Raw genomic sequence first — 15,955 nt, forward strand, 5'->3', positions numbered from 1 at the left:
CCATGGGTGCTGGGGATGCCCAGCAGGTCCTGGGGATGCCTCACGGTGAGATGGAGAGAAGGAGATGCTGGTGGAGCTGGTGTGGCTCAGAGGACACAGGGAAGAGCAGAGCCAGGATGGGGACAGGACCCATGGTGGCATCTGGGGATGGGCAGTTGGGCCACCACCTCCTGGCACCCATCTGGGTTGTGGTGCTGGACCCGGGGGACCACAGTGTGGCTAGCACCTGGGGGCACCTGCCAGGCACTGAGGGAAGGCCACCACGGCCACCACGGCCACTGGGGACAAGGAGGAAGGAAAGGAAAGTGAAAGTCCATGGCTGCTGCTCCGGCCTTGCTGTTGCTATGACGACCCGAACAAAGCTCCCGCTCCCTCTTTTTTGGCTCGGTTGTGCGGGTCCTCGGCCCTTTTGTTAATTGTTTCCCTGTCCAGTTTGGGGGATGCGCCTCCCGCCTCCTCCTGCCCCTGGAGTGGCTCTGGGGGCCTCGCTGGGACAGCCGCAGCCCCAGGAGCACACGGAGGTCTCTGCGAGCTCGCCAGCGCGCTCGGCACTCGCTTGGCTGCCGATCACCCTCTCCCTCACGTGACCTCTCGGGGTCTTCTCCCGTGACGGGGGTGGGAGCAGTTGGCAGCCGAAGCACCAGCACAGAGGGGCTGGTGGTTTTGGTGGGCGCATGGGATGGCACTGGGGGCAGCCAGTCCCCCCCCCCACCTGGGGAGGGGGCTTCAGAGGGGCTGGGGGTGGGGGGGGCTGGTGCAGGAGGAGCTGCCTTTGCATCCTGCCCTGCTGCATGTTTGGTACTTGCTGCACAGCCCCAGGAACGCTGTGTCCTCTCTGGGCCTCAGTTTCTCCATCTGTGAAATGGGAACATGTATCACTGAGCTCCTTTATGTTTTGGGGTCTGTGAGTGCAGCCCACTTGCCACCTTTGGTTTCCAAACACAGTCGTGCTTCGTGTTTAATCCTCCGGGTGAAGATGCCAGATGGGAAACTCTCCCATATAACTTCTTGCCTGGCTCTGCCCAGCTCCGCTCATTCCTGTGCGTTGGGGACAGGGCGAGGGGAGGCCGTGTGTGGATCTGGGGTGCCGGTGCCCGAACCCCTCCAGAAACCCCCCGTTCCAGGCTAGCGCGTGGTGGCTGGGGGAGCTGGGAGTCCCAGGAGGCTGAGCTCTTGTCTTCTGCTCCTGGGACCGGGTGAAAACAATGTTTGGAGAAAAGAAATTCCCATGGAAGAAAATAACGGTGTGGGGGAGGAAACGGCTTCGAGTCAATGGGAATTTTCCCGGTTGATAAAACGTAAACAGTTCTCCTTCAATGTTGACATAACATTTTAAAGATTTCATTATACAGAAAAAACTGTTTGTCAACATTTGTTTCTCCAAACCACCCCCCTCGCTCTCCAGCTGAGGCACCGTTTTGCTCCAAATGGAGCTTTTTTTTTTTTTTCCCTTCAGGAAGGCGGGTGATGGCATTCCCAGCGGTGGGGTGCGGGATGCGGGGTGCGGGGCGAGCTCCTCGACGGCCGAGGGCAGCGAAGGCCCTGCCAGGGCCCCGTTTCTACACCCGAGCTCCCAGCTGGGTTATCCCTCGTCTCCTGGGTGAAGGAGCAAGAATTGGGGGTGCTGTGGGGAGGCTGGAAGCCGGGTTTGGGGGTCCGTCACTTGGTGTGCCATGGTGTTGGGACTCTCCCCGGAGCTGCGGGCTGTGCTCTGCACGCCAGGCATTGTTCCAGTCCCTCGCTGGGAGCGGGTAGGACCGGTCCCCGCACGGACGGGGGTCCCGGGACTCCTCCGAGTCGTCCCTCAGTCTTTTGGGGGGGTCTCGGCCCCACCACAAGACTCCAGGGCAGAGGGTGGGAGCAGTCCAGGAGCTGCCGGCGGTGTCACGCGTGGGTCCCCCGGCGGGGCAGGGGGTCCCGAGGGGAGGGGACGGGGCAGAGGGGCCGCCCCGGAGCCGGCTGCTGGCTGGCTGGACCGGTGTCCCTCCTCCTCCTCCTCCTCCTCCTCCTCCCCTCCTCCTCCTCCTCCTCCTCGCTCCCTCTCTCCGCCCGGCGCCGGGGCAGCTCCCACCGGAGGCGCTGGGGACATGGAGCGGACCTGAGCCGGGCGCGGCGGCGGCGGAGCCCGCACCGGCACCGGCACCGGCACCGGCGGCAGCACCGGCAGCGGCGGCGGGGACCGGGGCGCAGCGCTGCAGCGCGGCGGAGCCGTGAGTGTGGCCGAGGGCACGGGCGGGGGCACGGCCCGGGGCGGGGGGAGCACAAGCAGTGCTCGGAGGCGGGGGGGGGCCACCGGCACGGCCCCGGGGCGACGAGCATCCTCCCGGGGCGACGAGCATCCTCCCGGGGCGCGGTCCCCGACCCCGGCGGGGCTCAGCGGGGCTCTGGGGGCTGCCCGGCAGGACCGCCCTCCCCCAAGCCCTTTTGCTTAAACAAGAGAAGGAAAAAGGGGAAGGGGGGATGCAGGGCCCGTCCTCCGCACCGCCCCGTCCCCGCTGCAAAGTTCAGGGGCTGCAAACTCTCCTCCGAGAGCCCCCCCCACCTCGCCGGCAGCAGTGCCGGGGCAAGGGAAAGCCCAGCAGGCAAGGGGTTAACCCACGGACAACCCCCCCGGGGGGGGAGAGCACAGGGTCGGCAGGCAAGGGGTTAATCCATGAACGACATCCTCCCCCCCCCCCCCCCCCCCCGCCGACCCTTGACCTGGCTACCAAGGGGTTACCCCCCCAAGCCCCCTCCCCTGGACCCCCGTCCCACCACCCCCCCCAGGAAGGTTTCTCACCCCTTCCCGTGGCACCCGGTGGCACCCATCCCCCTGTCCCGACCCCCACGGGGTGCTCTGGGTCGGGGATGCGGGGGGGGGGTGACAGCCCCCCACCCCCAGACACAGCTCTGGGGGTCATCTGTGCACGGACAGACGGACACGCTGTGCTGGCCCCGACCCCGCGACGCGTGTGTCCTCAGGGCGTGGGGCTGGTCACGGGTGTTGAGGGTTTGGGGTCCCCATCCCTTGTCCCCCGCTGGGGCATGGCTGGGACCCCCCTGCCCCATCCCGCGACTCCTTTTTGCCAGGGGGAGGCGATTTCTGTCCGGTGTGACAGCATCACCCCAGCCAGCCCCACGAGCAGGTGTGGGGTCCACGCAGGAAAACTTCCCGTGGGGGCTGTTTGTCTGTCCAAGAGGGGGCTGGGGTCGTTCCGACAAACCGCGGGGACAACGTGGCGATAACGCCCGGCCCGAGAGAGCGTTTGGGACCTGGCTCAGCGCTGAACCCCGTCACTTGCTGAGACCCAAGAGCAGATGAAACTCGTCACAGAGATTATTCCGTCTTCCCCGGTGGCCATGGCGGGTCCTGCCTGCGCCTCGCAGCCCCGTCCTGGGCAAATTTGGGTCTCTGGGGGTCAAAGCTGCTGCCCAGCAGAGCCCTCCCGACAGCGGGGTTCATGCCGTGGGGTCCCACGACCCTTTCTGGCAGCCCCACGCTGCCGGGGTGACTGGCAGGGCTGTGGGTGCAGCCGTGAGGGGATTTGGAGGGGGGGGGATTTCACCCCCACCCCTGGGTGCTGGTACACCCTCAGCTCAGGGAGCAGCGAGGCGGGTGATGGAGCGCAGCCCCTGCGCGGAGCGGGGCGCTCGCCCCCCGAGACCCCCGCAGTGAAACACCGACAAAGTTAGTGGTGGAAGAGAAAAAAAACTGGAGAGATGAGTCGCCCAGGGAGCCGTAAAGGAGAGGGTTTCGTGTGAAATGCGCAAATAAATACAAAGCTTTGCTTCTTTCCACCTCCGCCTAATGATTTCCAGTGTCTTATGCAGGGGTTTTGGTGCCAGTGAGGGATGCTGCCCAGGAAAAATTACAGACCGTGGCCGCATATTGTTCAAGTCTCAGTTACATCTTGTGAAGTACCTTCAGCATGGAAAACACTTGACTTCCAAAGCAAATCTGGAGTAATAGATTTTAGGAGTGAAAAAGGACCATTAGCTCAGCTAATGTGATTTTCTCCATAGCACAGACCAGATAATATCACTCAGTTACTCTCTCCTATTGAGCCAATAACTCGTGTTTGTAATTCATGCAATTTCCTTTTAGTTCAATTTAATTTTGTACAGAATCCATTCTGTTGACACTGATACAGTACTTTTTTTTTATTTTTTTGAAAGCCTGCGATTTCAGAGGCTTTGTGTTAAAAATAGCTGCTGTCCTTTGACAAACGTGGGCAGGCTAAAGACAGTTTTCTAAATCATTTGCGAGTGACACATTTTTACCAGCATCTCCCTTCGTGCTGTTTATTTGTTTCACTTGTGACTGGCAGAGCTGCTGCTGCCGGGGCTGCCCTCCCGTGGGGCTGGGGGCTCGCCCTTGGTATCTGATCTGGCATCTCACGCAGGAGGCGAAATCCCTTTGGAGCAGAGTAATAGGTAAGAGCAGAGATCCCAAATTTTTAAAAATCCATTTTCCTCTGGGAAGCTCTTCGTGCCGTTGGGCAGCTGCTCACCTCCTCCGGCGTGCCTGCGTTGCTTTTTGTACCCCTGCCATATCGGAGCACCCAAACCATCCGTCTCCCCCTGGAAAGTCCTGATGAGCAAAGTTTGTTCCAGTCAGGGTGCAAGATGTCCCGGGGGGAATAGCTGGACTTTTTGTCTCCCTGCCGAAATGTCCATTTTCCGGGGGGGGTGCCGGGGGAGCTGTGCCCTGGCACGCTGGGACGCAGGGGAGATGGAGCAGATCATAAACTTGTTATGTGCTGGAGGGGTTTTAATTTCGTTCCTGGGATGCAGAGGAAGGGTTTTTCCCTCCGTGCAGGGAGCACGGAAGCACAGTAAATCTAGTCTTTATTTTTACATTCGTTACTTGCTGGTGGGCTCCCCGGGGCGCTGGCCGGAGCCTGCTGCTCTCGCTGCCCGTCACCTTCCAGGGACCGAGACCGGCCGGGGCCGAACCACCGTTACACACCCCACGAGCAGGGCGGGGGACGGGGGCGAAGGGTGGCTCTGGGCCCCGGCAGCGGCGAGCTTTGTGCTCCCCAGGTGAGTGTTTAGGGCTGGTTTTTGGGGAGATGGCGGGGGGCTGCGCGCTCCCGGGGTTGCAGTGTGCCACGTCCGAGCTGCGTCCTGTGGACGGAGCATCCTCGGGGTGGCGGGGGCCGGTGCTGCAGGTGTTGGGAGTTTGCTGGCGAGCGGCTGGGGCGGTGCGGTGAATCCCTGTGGGGTACGGGGGGCTGTGCAGCGTGGGATGCTCGGCTTGCTGCCGGGGAAGCCGGGTCACCTCCGCTGTCCCCAGCCCGCCCGTGTGCTCGGCGCAGCCGTGGCCGCTCTCCGGCGTACGACAAAACCAAACAAACTTTGAAGGATTTTGGTGTGGTGCTGGCGGGCTGGCGTCGCTGCTGGCTCTGCTTTTGGGGGTCCCTCACTGCAGACCCAACAGATCGACAAGGTGTCGGGGGCCCTCAGGGCCGGCAGAGCAGTGAGACAGCCTGTTAGCCCACGGCCTGTGGCTGCTAGCCGTCCCGCACGAGCCGGTGTGGAGCGCGGTGAGCCCCGCTTTGTCTGCCCGCCGCGAAGCCGCGTTCCTGCTTGCTCCAGCTTTATCCCATTGTAAACACTTAGCGCAGTTTTGTGTCGGGCTGGCTTTGTGCGTGCACGTGTAATTGCAGAAATCAGAAAAGCTTTTATTACCGAAGCGACAACCTTTAACAGACGGCCGCGGCCGATTGTAGGGACGCGCTGTCAGTACAGCTCTGCTCTGCTTTTACACCCTGGAAGTTCCCAGCCGTGCCAACAAAATGCGTACTGCTTATTTTCCTAAAGAAATACATTTATTGGGAAAAAAAAAAATCCACTTACAGGCAGGGCAGTTGCTACCTACAGCCTGCGATGCCGTGGAGAAAGCCGGCTGGCCTCTTTTGTTCTCTCCTGCGGCCGTGCTGCTGCACGTAGCATCGCTACGAACTGGGGACTAGTGATGAAATATTTTCATTGCGTTTTCCCTCGGCTAGAAAATACTGACGGGTCAAAGCTGCCTCTTTTTGTGCGTCTGACAGCAGCCTGGTCTGGCAGCAGGGCTGGTGGAGGAGTTGTGCTCGGCAGGAGGGAGAGCCCAGAAAGACGGGCAGCCCCGGGGTCAGGCGTTCCCCGGCTGGGGGTCCCTTGCAGCATCGGGGCCACCCCTGACCAGCCCGGGCTGGGCTATCTTAGGCTCTGTTGCTTTATTTTTCACAGTTTGGTGGAGGTTTTGGTTTCATTGCACTGCAGGGAGGAAGATTTGGGCCACTCAAAAGTTTTGCATGATGCATCACTGTTTTCCACCCCATTTTAACCCAGCAAAGAACATGCAAAAGGGAAATAAATTAGTGCAGCTTATGACAGTTCTGCTGGAAAATATCTCAGTGCTTTTACCCCATCCTGTGCCTTTTGGGGAGTAACTTCAGGAGTGAAATCTGCTCCCTTGGGTAGAGCTGCCGCTGGCCTGGGAGCTCCTCATGGCTGGGTGCTGCTTGTGCACGGCTTAGAAGTGCGTGGGCTCCTCCAGCACGAGGAAAGTTGGCAGGGTCCGAGGCATCAACTTTTGGAAAATTTTCTGCTGCTTGGACGTCCTCCCTCCCTCCCTCCCACTCCATGTCCACCTGCTCCAGGACCACATGTCCCAAGCTGGAACCGCTCCAGCCCCAAACAAGGGCCCTTGGTCTGCCCAGTCCCCCCAGCTCAGCACTGGTGGGGAGAGAGGCTGGGGAGGTGCGGGGGGCACAACTGGCCGTGTGGGGCCCTGTCTCACATCAGAAATGCCCCAGCCGCTTGGATGGGTCAGTAAAAAATTATAAATAGGGGATGCAGTGGCTGAATCTGCCTCAACAAAGCGTTTATCCAAGTGCGCTGGAGCACATGGTGAAGTGGAGGATAGCAATAGGGACACCGCTGAAACAGCCCCGTCCCCTTTGCCTCCGAGCACCCTGCCAGCCCCTCGGACCCCGGATGGCTCTGCAGCTGCTTTTAGCTCAAATGTCTCGTTTTTCATGGGGAAAGCTACTTCTGCGAACATTGTACTGGAGGGAAGCTGCTTTCCCTGCCTTCTTGTCCCGCGCCTGCTTGCAGCCCTTCAGCTGAAGAATGCAAATTGGGAGATGGATCTGAAATATTTGAAATTCTGCCTCTCAATAATTTAATGCTCCATTACCACCCAGGCCTGCTCGAGGCATGTGACTGTTACAAAAGATGCAGTCTGGTGGCTGCAGAGGCCGGGCAGCCTCCCCCCACGTACCCCCGGGTGTCTTATCAGAGAAGAACAAGATAATATGGCTCATCATTAAAGCTGCCTGGAAGAGCCCTGTGAGCACCCACTACCCCAGACCAAAATCTCCTGGCCCAAGTTATTATTTCTTAATTCTGCTCGGTGAAGGCAGCTCATGGCAGTTCATTGTTGGGGGGAAAGAGGATAAGATTATAAAATAAATATAGCAAAGAGAAGTAAAAGAGCGTGGGGCAGCAGCGAGCCCAGTAGGGGTATTTGATCCTCTCTGGCCGTGCAAAATGGGGCTGTCACGAGCTGGGCTGAGCCAGAGTCTAACAGGAGAAGGAAAAGAAGCTGTAGAAGCAGGTAAATAGAAATACCCGATGGCATCGCCAGCACCACGCAGCATCTTCCGCCGCTGCCGCCTTCCCCTGCTGCCAGGGCCCACGGTGCTACCAGAGAGAGCCAGAAATCGAAACTCTTTGGCCATAAAAGTCAAAGTGTCTGATTCAGCTGGGCTGGCAGGGCCGAGTGTGACCAGGCAACGTGGTGGTGGGACACCAGGGTCAGGCAGACCCGGTCCGGCAGCGCTGCAGGGAGGGAGCAGGGCCATTTCCCAGCAGAGACGAGGCTTTTCATGCTGCTGTACTCAGCACCCACCTCAGCACCGTCACCTCCAGTTCTTGCCTGGGTGCCCGGATGGGTGCGGGTGTGCAGCGAGCAGCCCTCATCCCCCGTAGTCTTCCTCCCTTGTCCCATCTGAGTGTCGGTAGCACAGTGCGGCTCCGGTTTGCAGCCTCGTTCAGAGCCTGGAAAACCACTTGTTTAAAAAAGCTGAGCTAGGTGATGGTGCTGGGTTGGTTTGCAGAGGCTGTGCAGGGTGTGCAGAGCTGGCAGCCATGGGCTTGCCCGTCTGCTCTGTGCCCCACGCCCGCTGGCGAGGCCACTGGGAGCCAGTCCCCAGTGCTGGGCAACCCACATCCCTCCTGCCACCACCCCTGTGGCTGGCAGGGTGCTTTGTCCCCAGCGTGTCCCTGCGGGGTGCAGAGAGGAGAAGCAGCTCGGGGTGGGGAGAGGACAGGACTGAGGTCTGTCAAGAGGCTGGGCATCATCCTGGGTGTCCTGGCACTGGGGACACGTGGGTGCCTGAGGCTGCTGTGGCAGAAACTGGGGACCACCAGAGCTGGGACAAAGCCTGCAGGGCAGGGCAAGCCGGGATGAGGAGGGTGTTCAAGCTCTGAGCTGGGCAGGGGGGTCACCCCCCCCTCCAGCAGCCCCTCTGGTTCACCTCCTCAAAGTGAGGTGACCTGGGACTGGTTTAGAAAACCCTCTGCCCTGGCCCAGGGTGGCAGCCCTGCCTGCCTGCTGCCTGCCTGCCTGCCCACGAGGGCGTAGGGGAATGCCAGAGCCCGGCTTATCTTTTGTCTGGAACAATAGAGGGCTTGGCCCTATTGTTCTACCTTGCACGCCCAGCGGAAAGCGAGTCCCCTGGGGCAGAGGCTTGCACACGAGTGTGCCTGCCTGCAGGAGGGGATTTATGGGCAGGGACAGGCAGGGCTGGCAGGGCCATCCTCCCCAGTCTGTGCTGCGTGGCCCCCACGCAGGCACTGCCACCCGTGGGCAGCTCTGCAGGTGAATTCCTGAGTGGGAAGAGGCTCAGGACCTTTCCTACTCATTTTTCTTGCCATGACACAGGGATTTCAGGAGATGGAGGGGTAATGTGGACGCGATCCCCAGGGCAGCTAGGCCTGGGCAGGCTGGAGGACCCATCGCTACCCGCGTGGGCAGCAGCACAGGCAGAGGCAGCGCAGTATTTGCCTCTTTGGTGGCTCTCGGGCTGTGATTTATGTCCTCAGGTGCAACACTGGCCCTTGGGCTTCCTGCACCCGGTCCTTCCTGCGGCGTTGCCTCGGGGCTGTGGCGCCATCCTGGGAACTGGGTTGGGGAACACATTTTTGCAGGGAGGGGGTTGTGCGTGTGTGTGTGTGTGTGTGTGTGTGTTTTTAAGTAAAGCTGGGACTGGGGGCTGAGTACTGGCCGTGGCTCTTGGTGGAAGTGGCCCAGCAGCAGGAGCTGGAAGCCCCACGGTCTCTTACACCCTTCCATTCTTCATTTAGGGGGGCAAAGCGAGGCGTGCCCATCCCTACAGGGCTCCCAGCACCGTCAGCACAGCGGGGTGTGCCTGCCTGCATGTCCCTGCCTGCATGTCCCTGCCTGCGTGTCCCTGCCTGCACGCCTGTGCAGGCAGAGCAACTGTGCCTGCCCACAGTTCGGCTTGGCCGTGCAGGGGACGTGGCCGGGACGTGGCACGTGGAGGCAGGAGCTGCCAAAGCCCCTCGCTGGAGGGAGCAGGGTTGGGGATCCCAGGGGAAACTGGGATACAGCGGGGGGGTGGGGGGACAGGTGCCACCAGGCACAAAGAGCCCCTTGTCTGCTGCGAGATGCAGGGAGCCCCGGGCTGGCAGGGGGCAGTTGGATACCCCCTTGCAAACGGGGAGGGCTGTCGGTTTCTTGCTGGAGTGCCTCGGCCCTCGTCTGTGCTGTGTTTTTGTTGTGCAATGAAAACTATCCCAGTGGGCCAGTAAATGCTTGTTCCCAAATTTTTCTGTTCCCCTGGGAGGAGAGGAGCCTGGCCGGGAGCCACTGCACGACCAAGATTTCATGGCTTTAGTTCCTCCGAAGTGAGGGAGAAGAGGAGGGGTGAGGTAGGAACCCAGCCTTGGGGGATGGTCGGGGTTCGGAGGGTCGCTGCTGTTGGATCCCTCAGGTCCTGCAGTGGGACAGGGTGGTGGTGGGTCCCCCACCTCTCAGATCCCAGCATCTCCCCCTGAGATGAAATAATGGTAGCAATAAAAATGGCATGAACTAGACCCCTGCTCCTTCCTCCTGCAAACGTGACACTTGCACAGTTAACGTGACCACCAGCCCCGGGAGGTGATGCCGGTCGCGAGCCCTGTTGCTGCTGCTGCAGGATGCTCTGGTTCACCCCCGGGGCACAGAGCCCTGAACTTCAGTGCCTGAATCCGCACCCTAAATCAGGGGTAACACCATGAAAATGACCGTGGCTTACACTAATAAGGGGGAGAAGTCAGGAGAAGACGTTTTCCTTGGGGGTCTTCATCCAGACTAAGCCAGCCACGACTCTTCCGAGCTGAAGCACAGCAGGAGAAGTCAGGGTTGCAGTTAGTAAGGGTGTGATGATTTGGGGCAGATGATGGACGGCTACTGGCACCAAGCACCCGTCCTTCAGGCTGCCTTTTCTTTCAGAGGGAGGTTGACGATGGCCCTGATGGCTTGCAGGGCAGCTCCCGTCACGCCAGCAAAAAATAAAATCTGTTGCTGAAATGTCAAGCGGCCCCAGCAGCTGGAGCTCCCCCCTGCCCCGAATTTGGGCAGCAGCTGGAGAGGGCAAAGTGGCTCCACGGAGCCTTTGTCCCTCCGTGTCCAAGCATGCAACGGCTCAGACGTAAGGACCTGCTTGTTGCAGCTCAGGATCCTGTGCAAAGGGACCCCAAAGTTTTCCAGGGTGCTGCTGGCTGCAGGGTGGGGGGGAAGTGCGGCCCCATGATTTTCAACTGCCACCATGGGCTTGGGTACCATGTGGGCACCGGGGCTGGCGCCCAGCATCCTTTCAGTGCTCACATAATGTGCCCAGCTCACCCAGGGAAACAGGAGTGCAAACAAGATGAGATTGACCCCCCCCGCAAATGAGAGGCCCCCCCCAAAGCCTGGTGGTGGCTGGAAAAATAAAGACATAGTGGAAGGTGTAAAATGCCACGAGAAACTCAACAAAAGTAGGGGGTGGTGGACGTGGGCTGATGCCATGGGATGGATGTGCCAAAATTCCATCAGGTCCCGCGTGCGGCAAGGCTCACCCATGGGTGCCCCGTGGCACGGTGCGTGGAAAAAGGGTTGGGAAAGTGCAGCCCCAGCCTGGGAGGTGCAGGGCAGATCTCTGTCGAGGCGGGTGAGCCCCGTGTCTTTTTTTTTTCTTCTTCTAAGCAGGAGAGGAAAAGGGTCAGATGTCTTCACCCCTCCGTCATGCGATAGGAAAGTATTGTTTACGAAGCAGCCGAGTCAAACGTGCCCTCCGCTCTGCCTGGAAACGCTGAGTGAGTGAAATTACACAAAAACGACACTGAGATTGGCCTCCCCGATAAGGCCGAGGGCCGCTTTTGGGTGAGGGGAGGACAGAAACTGCGAAGAAAAGGAGGGAGATGTGCTAACCGCGCTCCCTCGCCGCGCCGTGCTGGCATCGCCGCGCTGTCCCGCTGGGGCTGGGTGAGTTGTCCCCGTCCTTCACCACTGGGATCTGCTGGCCTCCTGCTACAGGGCTAGATCTTTCTCTGTTTGCTCAGGGTTTGCTGATTTTTTAAATTTTCTTTCCCATAATTGATTGTTTGATGCAAATCGGTTAAACTGGGGAGTGGGGAGATGGAATGGGGCGATGCCTGTGCTGGGGTGGTGGGAGGGGGTTTGGGAGCAGCCCCAAGGACCTTCACTGGGTCCTGGAGACCTGGCAGCTCCCCCGAGCACCCACCACCGTGGGGACTGTCGGCTGCTGCTGGCATCAGTGGGACCATGGGCCTGATCCAGCCACCCCAGGTGCTGGGTGTGAAGGCTCAGCACCCGCGAGCCAGGCTGGTTTTTTTTGGCATCCAGGCAAAGCCTTGTGCAAAGGAGGAAACTTATTTTAAAAATTGTTTCTGATGCAGAAAAAAGGAAAGAAAGGGTCAATACCTGTGCTTCAGAGTTCTTCCCTCCTGGTGCTTCCCCTGCAGCTTCCCTTGTTAACACGCTGTTGGTATTTCTATGTTTCATCGGCTTGTAATGCCCGGGAAGATAAGGAGGGCAGAGGAGAGGGACGCAATAAGAAAGGGGTCTCTAAAAATACTAAAATTGTGGGGTTTGCACTTTTCCCTGGAGCGTTTAGACCTGCGGGGAAGGGGAATTTCTTATTTCAACACTTGTTCCTGGGCCACCTCTTCCAGTGCCGTCGCTCGGACCCGAGCAAAGCCCTCGCCTGTGCTGAGCACCCCCTTCCCCCCTCTCCTCACGCCTGCACCCCTGTGGCTGCCAGGCCTTTTTTTAAAGATGTTTTCAACCGCGTAACCTTCCCTGGACAAGAAACCCATCTGCCTGCAAAGCCGGAGACAGCGCAAAGAGTTTTTCCCTCCTTGATATGTCTTATTGAGTGGAAGAAAAAACCCAAACCATCCTGCAGACTGTCTAGTCTTGAGGCCAGGAAATGGGAATGACCAGCGCAGTCCCCGGCCATCACGTGGGCCGTCGCTGGGATTGTTCCCGTGCCTTCTTCCTCCAGGCTTTGCACGGTTTTAGATAATTCCAGCGCGACGGAGTTTCCTCCACTTCCCTGATGAGATCATTCCCTGTCTAATAAATCTCGCGGCCAGGAAGTTCCACCTGAGGTTCAGTTTAATTTTTCCCCTACTTAAAACCATCCTATGGCTCGTCCCGGTAAAGGAAAAATGTGTTTGGGTCGTGGTTGTGAAGGTGGTGGACCTGTGCCAGTTTACACCCAGGGAAGGATCCGGCCACCTCTTTGTATTTCATTTTTTTATTTGGATAGTTATAAAACTACTGGCTGGTTTTTGTCTGCATCCTGACACAGCCAGGCTCACGGGAGGCGGCATTCCTGGATTTTGGGTTGCAGAGGCACCACTGGGTGGTGGAGGGGGGGGTCCCAGCAAAGCCCCTGTGCTTTGGGGCAGCGCAGGCAGGGAACACCTGAGTAATCCTTTACGCCAAGACAGGACAGCATTTTGCAGTGATGTGTCCCTCTGCCATCTCATAAGGAACCAGAGAAAGGTGACAAAACCCCCTCAGAAGCACTGCGAAACCAGTTAGCAGCGAGCTGGAAATTGTTAGTAAGAGGGGGCGTTAGGAGGCTGGGACGTGGCCGCGTTCAAATGTGTGCTGGGATGGATGAAATGGCCCCACGTACCCACAGGGAGTATGTTGTGCTCGTCTCGTTATCACGGGAGGCTCCGTTTTCCCATTCCCACCCGGAGCATCCTGCGTGGCCAGGCTCCATCACCACCCCCTCGGGTCCAGCCGGTCCCTCCGACCCGACACTGCAGGGAGGTGGCAGGGCCAGGGCACAATCTCCGAGGGGGTGAGTTGGATTTGGCAAGTAGGATTAACCCGTAAGACTTAGAAAAGCAGGACCTGGGTCCCTGGGGACAGACCTGCCCTCTAAGGACTCAATCTGCTGTAGCTTAGTGCTCGCACGAGCCACCGGCCGGTGCCCTGAGACAACCTACACAGAGCTGGGATCTCCTGGTGTACGTGGAGGACATAGAGCCACCTCGTTAAGCAACCCAGATCCTCTTACCCTTGCCACAGCCTGAGAATTCATCTCTTTTTCCCTGTCTTGCAAGCGTTCACTTAAGTGAATTTAGCCATTAATACGGGTTATTTTCTCTCTCTTCTCAAGTTTTGAATAGCAGGATTGATTTGATTTCCCCCTGAACCTCTGAAGGGCTTCTCTGCTGGCATGAATCAGAGAGATATGCATTTCATTAGCAGTCCTGGATATGGCCTGGAGGCCTTTGAAGAAGGCAGGTTGGGTTTTTTGGGGGATAGAATTAGTAAATGCTATGCTAGCTGGTTGTAATTGCGTTAGGGTTAAATCTTCCAAGTGCTGTGCGGTAACAGGAGACCCGCGTTGCTGCTTTTCATCTTAGTAGATGGAGAATTGATGCTCCGCCCCCCCCCCCCCCCCCCAAAAAAAAGAGCCATAATGTGGCAGCGCTGAGGCTGCAGCAATAGGAATGGGGTGAAGGGGGAGCTATCCCCACATGGGGGTCACCAGGACAGGGGTCCCATGCCTGGTTGGAGAAGGGACAGAGGGGACCTGCGTGGAAGGTGGGGTGCTCGGGGTGGCACATGCAGAGGGGTGACCTTCTGCTCTTTCCTGCGCCGACTGTTCCCTGGAGTTTCCGTGATGCTGATGCTCTCACCGTAGCGTCACCGCTTTGCTCTGGCTCTGTAGAGACGTTTCTAGAGGCCGTTGTCCTTCGGAGGGAGAGAAATTGCCTTCAGGGAACTGATGGTGGATGGAGGTTGGACAAAGACGGGTCTGTTTTGCGTGGGCAGTGGGAAATCCCAGCTCCTGCTGACGCCAGAGCTTTTCCCATGGAATCCCAAGTCTTGCCAGGATGGAGAGGAGCAGCTGGGGTCTGGGGGTCTTTCTGGGATGGTGAAGCAGCCATAGGCTGCTGCTGGGCAGGACGTGCCTGACAGCTCATGTGGGCATCATCCTGCCCAGGGCAACTCTTGGCACGCGGGTGCCAGCCTGGTGCCCAGTTCTGCGCTTGCTGGGCACTTGTTGCTGCCCCTCTGCCCCCTGGGGCATTACCCTCCCGAAATCCCCCTCCGCCTGCCAAAGATCTCCCTTCTCGGCGTTGATTTTGCAGCTTTTCCGGCAACCTGAGTTCTCGGCAGCCTTCTGGGCAGATGGAGGTTGTGGCTTTCCGTGGGAGCGCCGCTGACAGGTAAGATGTTGAAAATGTGGCATTAGAGGATACGTAAAGCGTTGCCTCGTGCTCCCCCCCAGCGCAGAGCGTTTCCGTTGCTGCTGCACCCTGGTTTGTGGGGCAGCACGGGTGGGTGCGCGCCTGTGACGCAGCCCCGCGGGGGAACATGTGGCCCGCGGCTCTGAGCGGCTGCCGTCCGCTGGGGACACGTGGAGCCATGGCTCTCACGTGGTGACAGCATTTCTGGGCCTTCTGGGTTTAAAACCTGCTTTTTCAGAAGCAGTAAGCCCCGGGGTCTTACACTTTCTGCCCCTCAGCATGTAGCCAATGTGCTGGTGGTCCCCATCCGTCCACGGCTGGGGGCAGCAGAGCTCGCATCCCCCACAGCCGCCTGCTTTCGCCTTCCCAGGGAATAACCCACCATCACGGGATGCTCTGCATCCCCAGGGAGGGATGGCAGCTCCGTGAACTTCCCCCAGCCGGGGCCATTCTCCTCGGCTGTCCCTGGCCATCCCTGCCCGGGCACGGTGGAGGAAGCCATCCATTCTTTTATGTGCGAAGGCACGCCGGGCGGAAACAGTTGGAAACAGCCCCGAAAGGACATTCCAAGTCTGGCAGGAAAGCAGCCCGCTTGTCTGGCAGGAGATGGGCTATTGTCTGTCCTGGTGGCCGGCCGGGATTCCTCGGGTCCTGCCTGGAAGAAGAAAACGTCCGTGTGTGTCTTATTTTTTCCTCTACCCTCTCTCCGGAGGGGGTGCTGGGGGCTGCGAGTGCTGCACGTGGCTGGTGCGTGCACAGCAGTGGTGTCGCGCCACCCCAGCTCTCCTCAACGTTGCTGTGTTTGCCCGTATGGTGTTTCCCCCTCGGGTTTTTGCCATGGGTGTTTTTCCCCTGGCTGGGTTGGTTACCTGAGCCCTGGGGGCAGGATGCGGCCGTGGGGCGAGTGGCTGTGTGCTGCTGGGATGGGAGGATTTGGTTTGGGATGACTGGGTACCACGCTGGGCTCCTGAAGGGAAAAGTCTGCTGTAACCTGTGAACTGACAGCTTTCTGCTGTAATTGGGGAGAGAGAGGAAAACAAAACCTCCAAGAGCCTCCCCTGCTGCCTTCGTCAACCTGAGGGGCAGGTGAGGGCAAGGTCAGCCTGAGAATGTGGGCAGCCCAGCTTCCCCAGCCAACCGCTGGCTGCTCTCCCCAAGCCCCCCTTCTGCGGGAGCCCTTTGGGGGTTGGATCAACCC

General features: G+C 59.2%; 1 protein-coding gene across 8 annotated transcripts in view; it reads left to right on the forward strand.

Annotated features, from left to right (window-relative positions):
* The window catches only part of SOX13 (SRY-box transcription factor 13), a 42,065-nt gene that overhangs the window by 14,456 nt on the left and 11,654 nt on the right, over positions 1-15,955 (forward strand). For 2 of the 8 annotated variants that reach the window (XM_074893682.1, XM_074893685.1), the window contains exons 1-2: positions 11,205-11,500; positions 14,659-14,736. The exons of 1 other annotated variant lie outside the window; for it this stretch is intronic. In XM_074893682.1, coding sequence (XP_074749783.1) covers positions 14,699-14,736 — 38 coding nt within the window. In that variant the 5' untranslated portion in view covers positions 11,205-11,500; positions 14,659-14,698. Of the gene's footprint in view, positions 1-2,087; positions 2,211-11,202; positions 11,501-14,658; positions 14,737-15,955 lie in introns of those variants that run through there. 5 more of the 8 variants (XM_074893684.1, XM_074893686.1, XM_074893683.1 and 2 more) reach the window with 5 other exon arrangements.

The sequence above is a fragment of the Strix uralensis genome, chromosome 24 (genome assembly GCF_047716275.1).
Source record: "Strix uralensis isolate ZFMK-TIS-50842 chromosome 24, bStrUra1, whole genome shotgun sequence".
In the NCBI taxonomy this organism is placed as follows: domain Eukaryota; kingdom Metazoa; phylum Chordata; class Aves; order Strigiformes; family Strigidae; genus Strix; species Strix uralensis.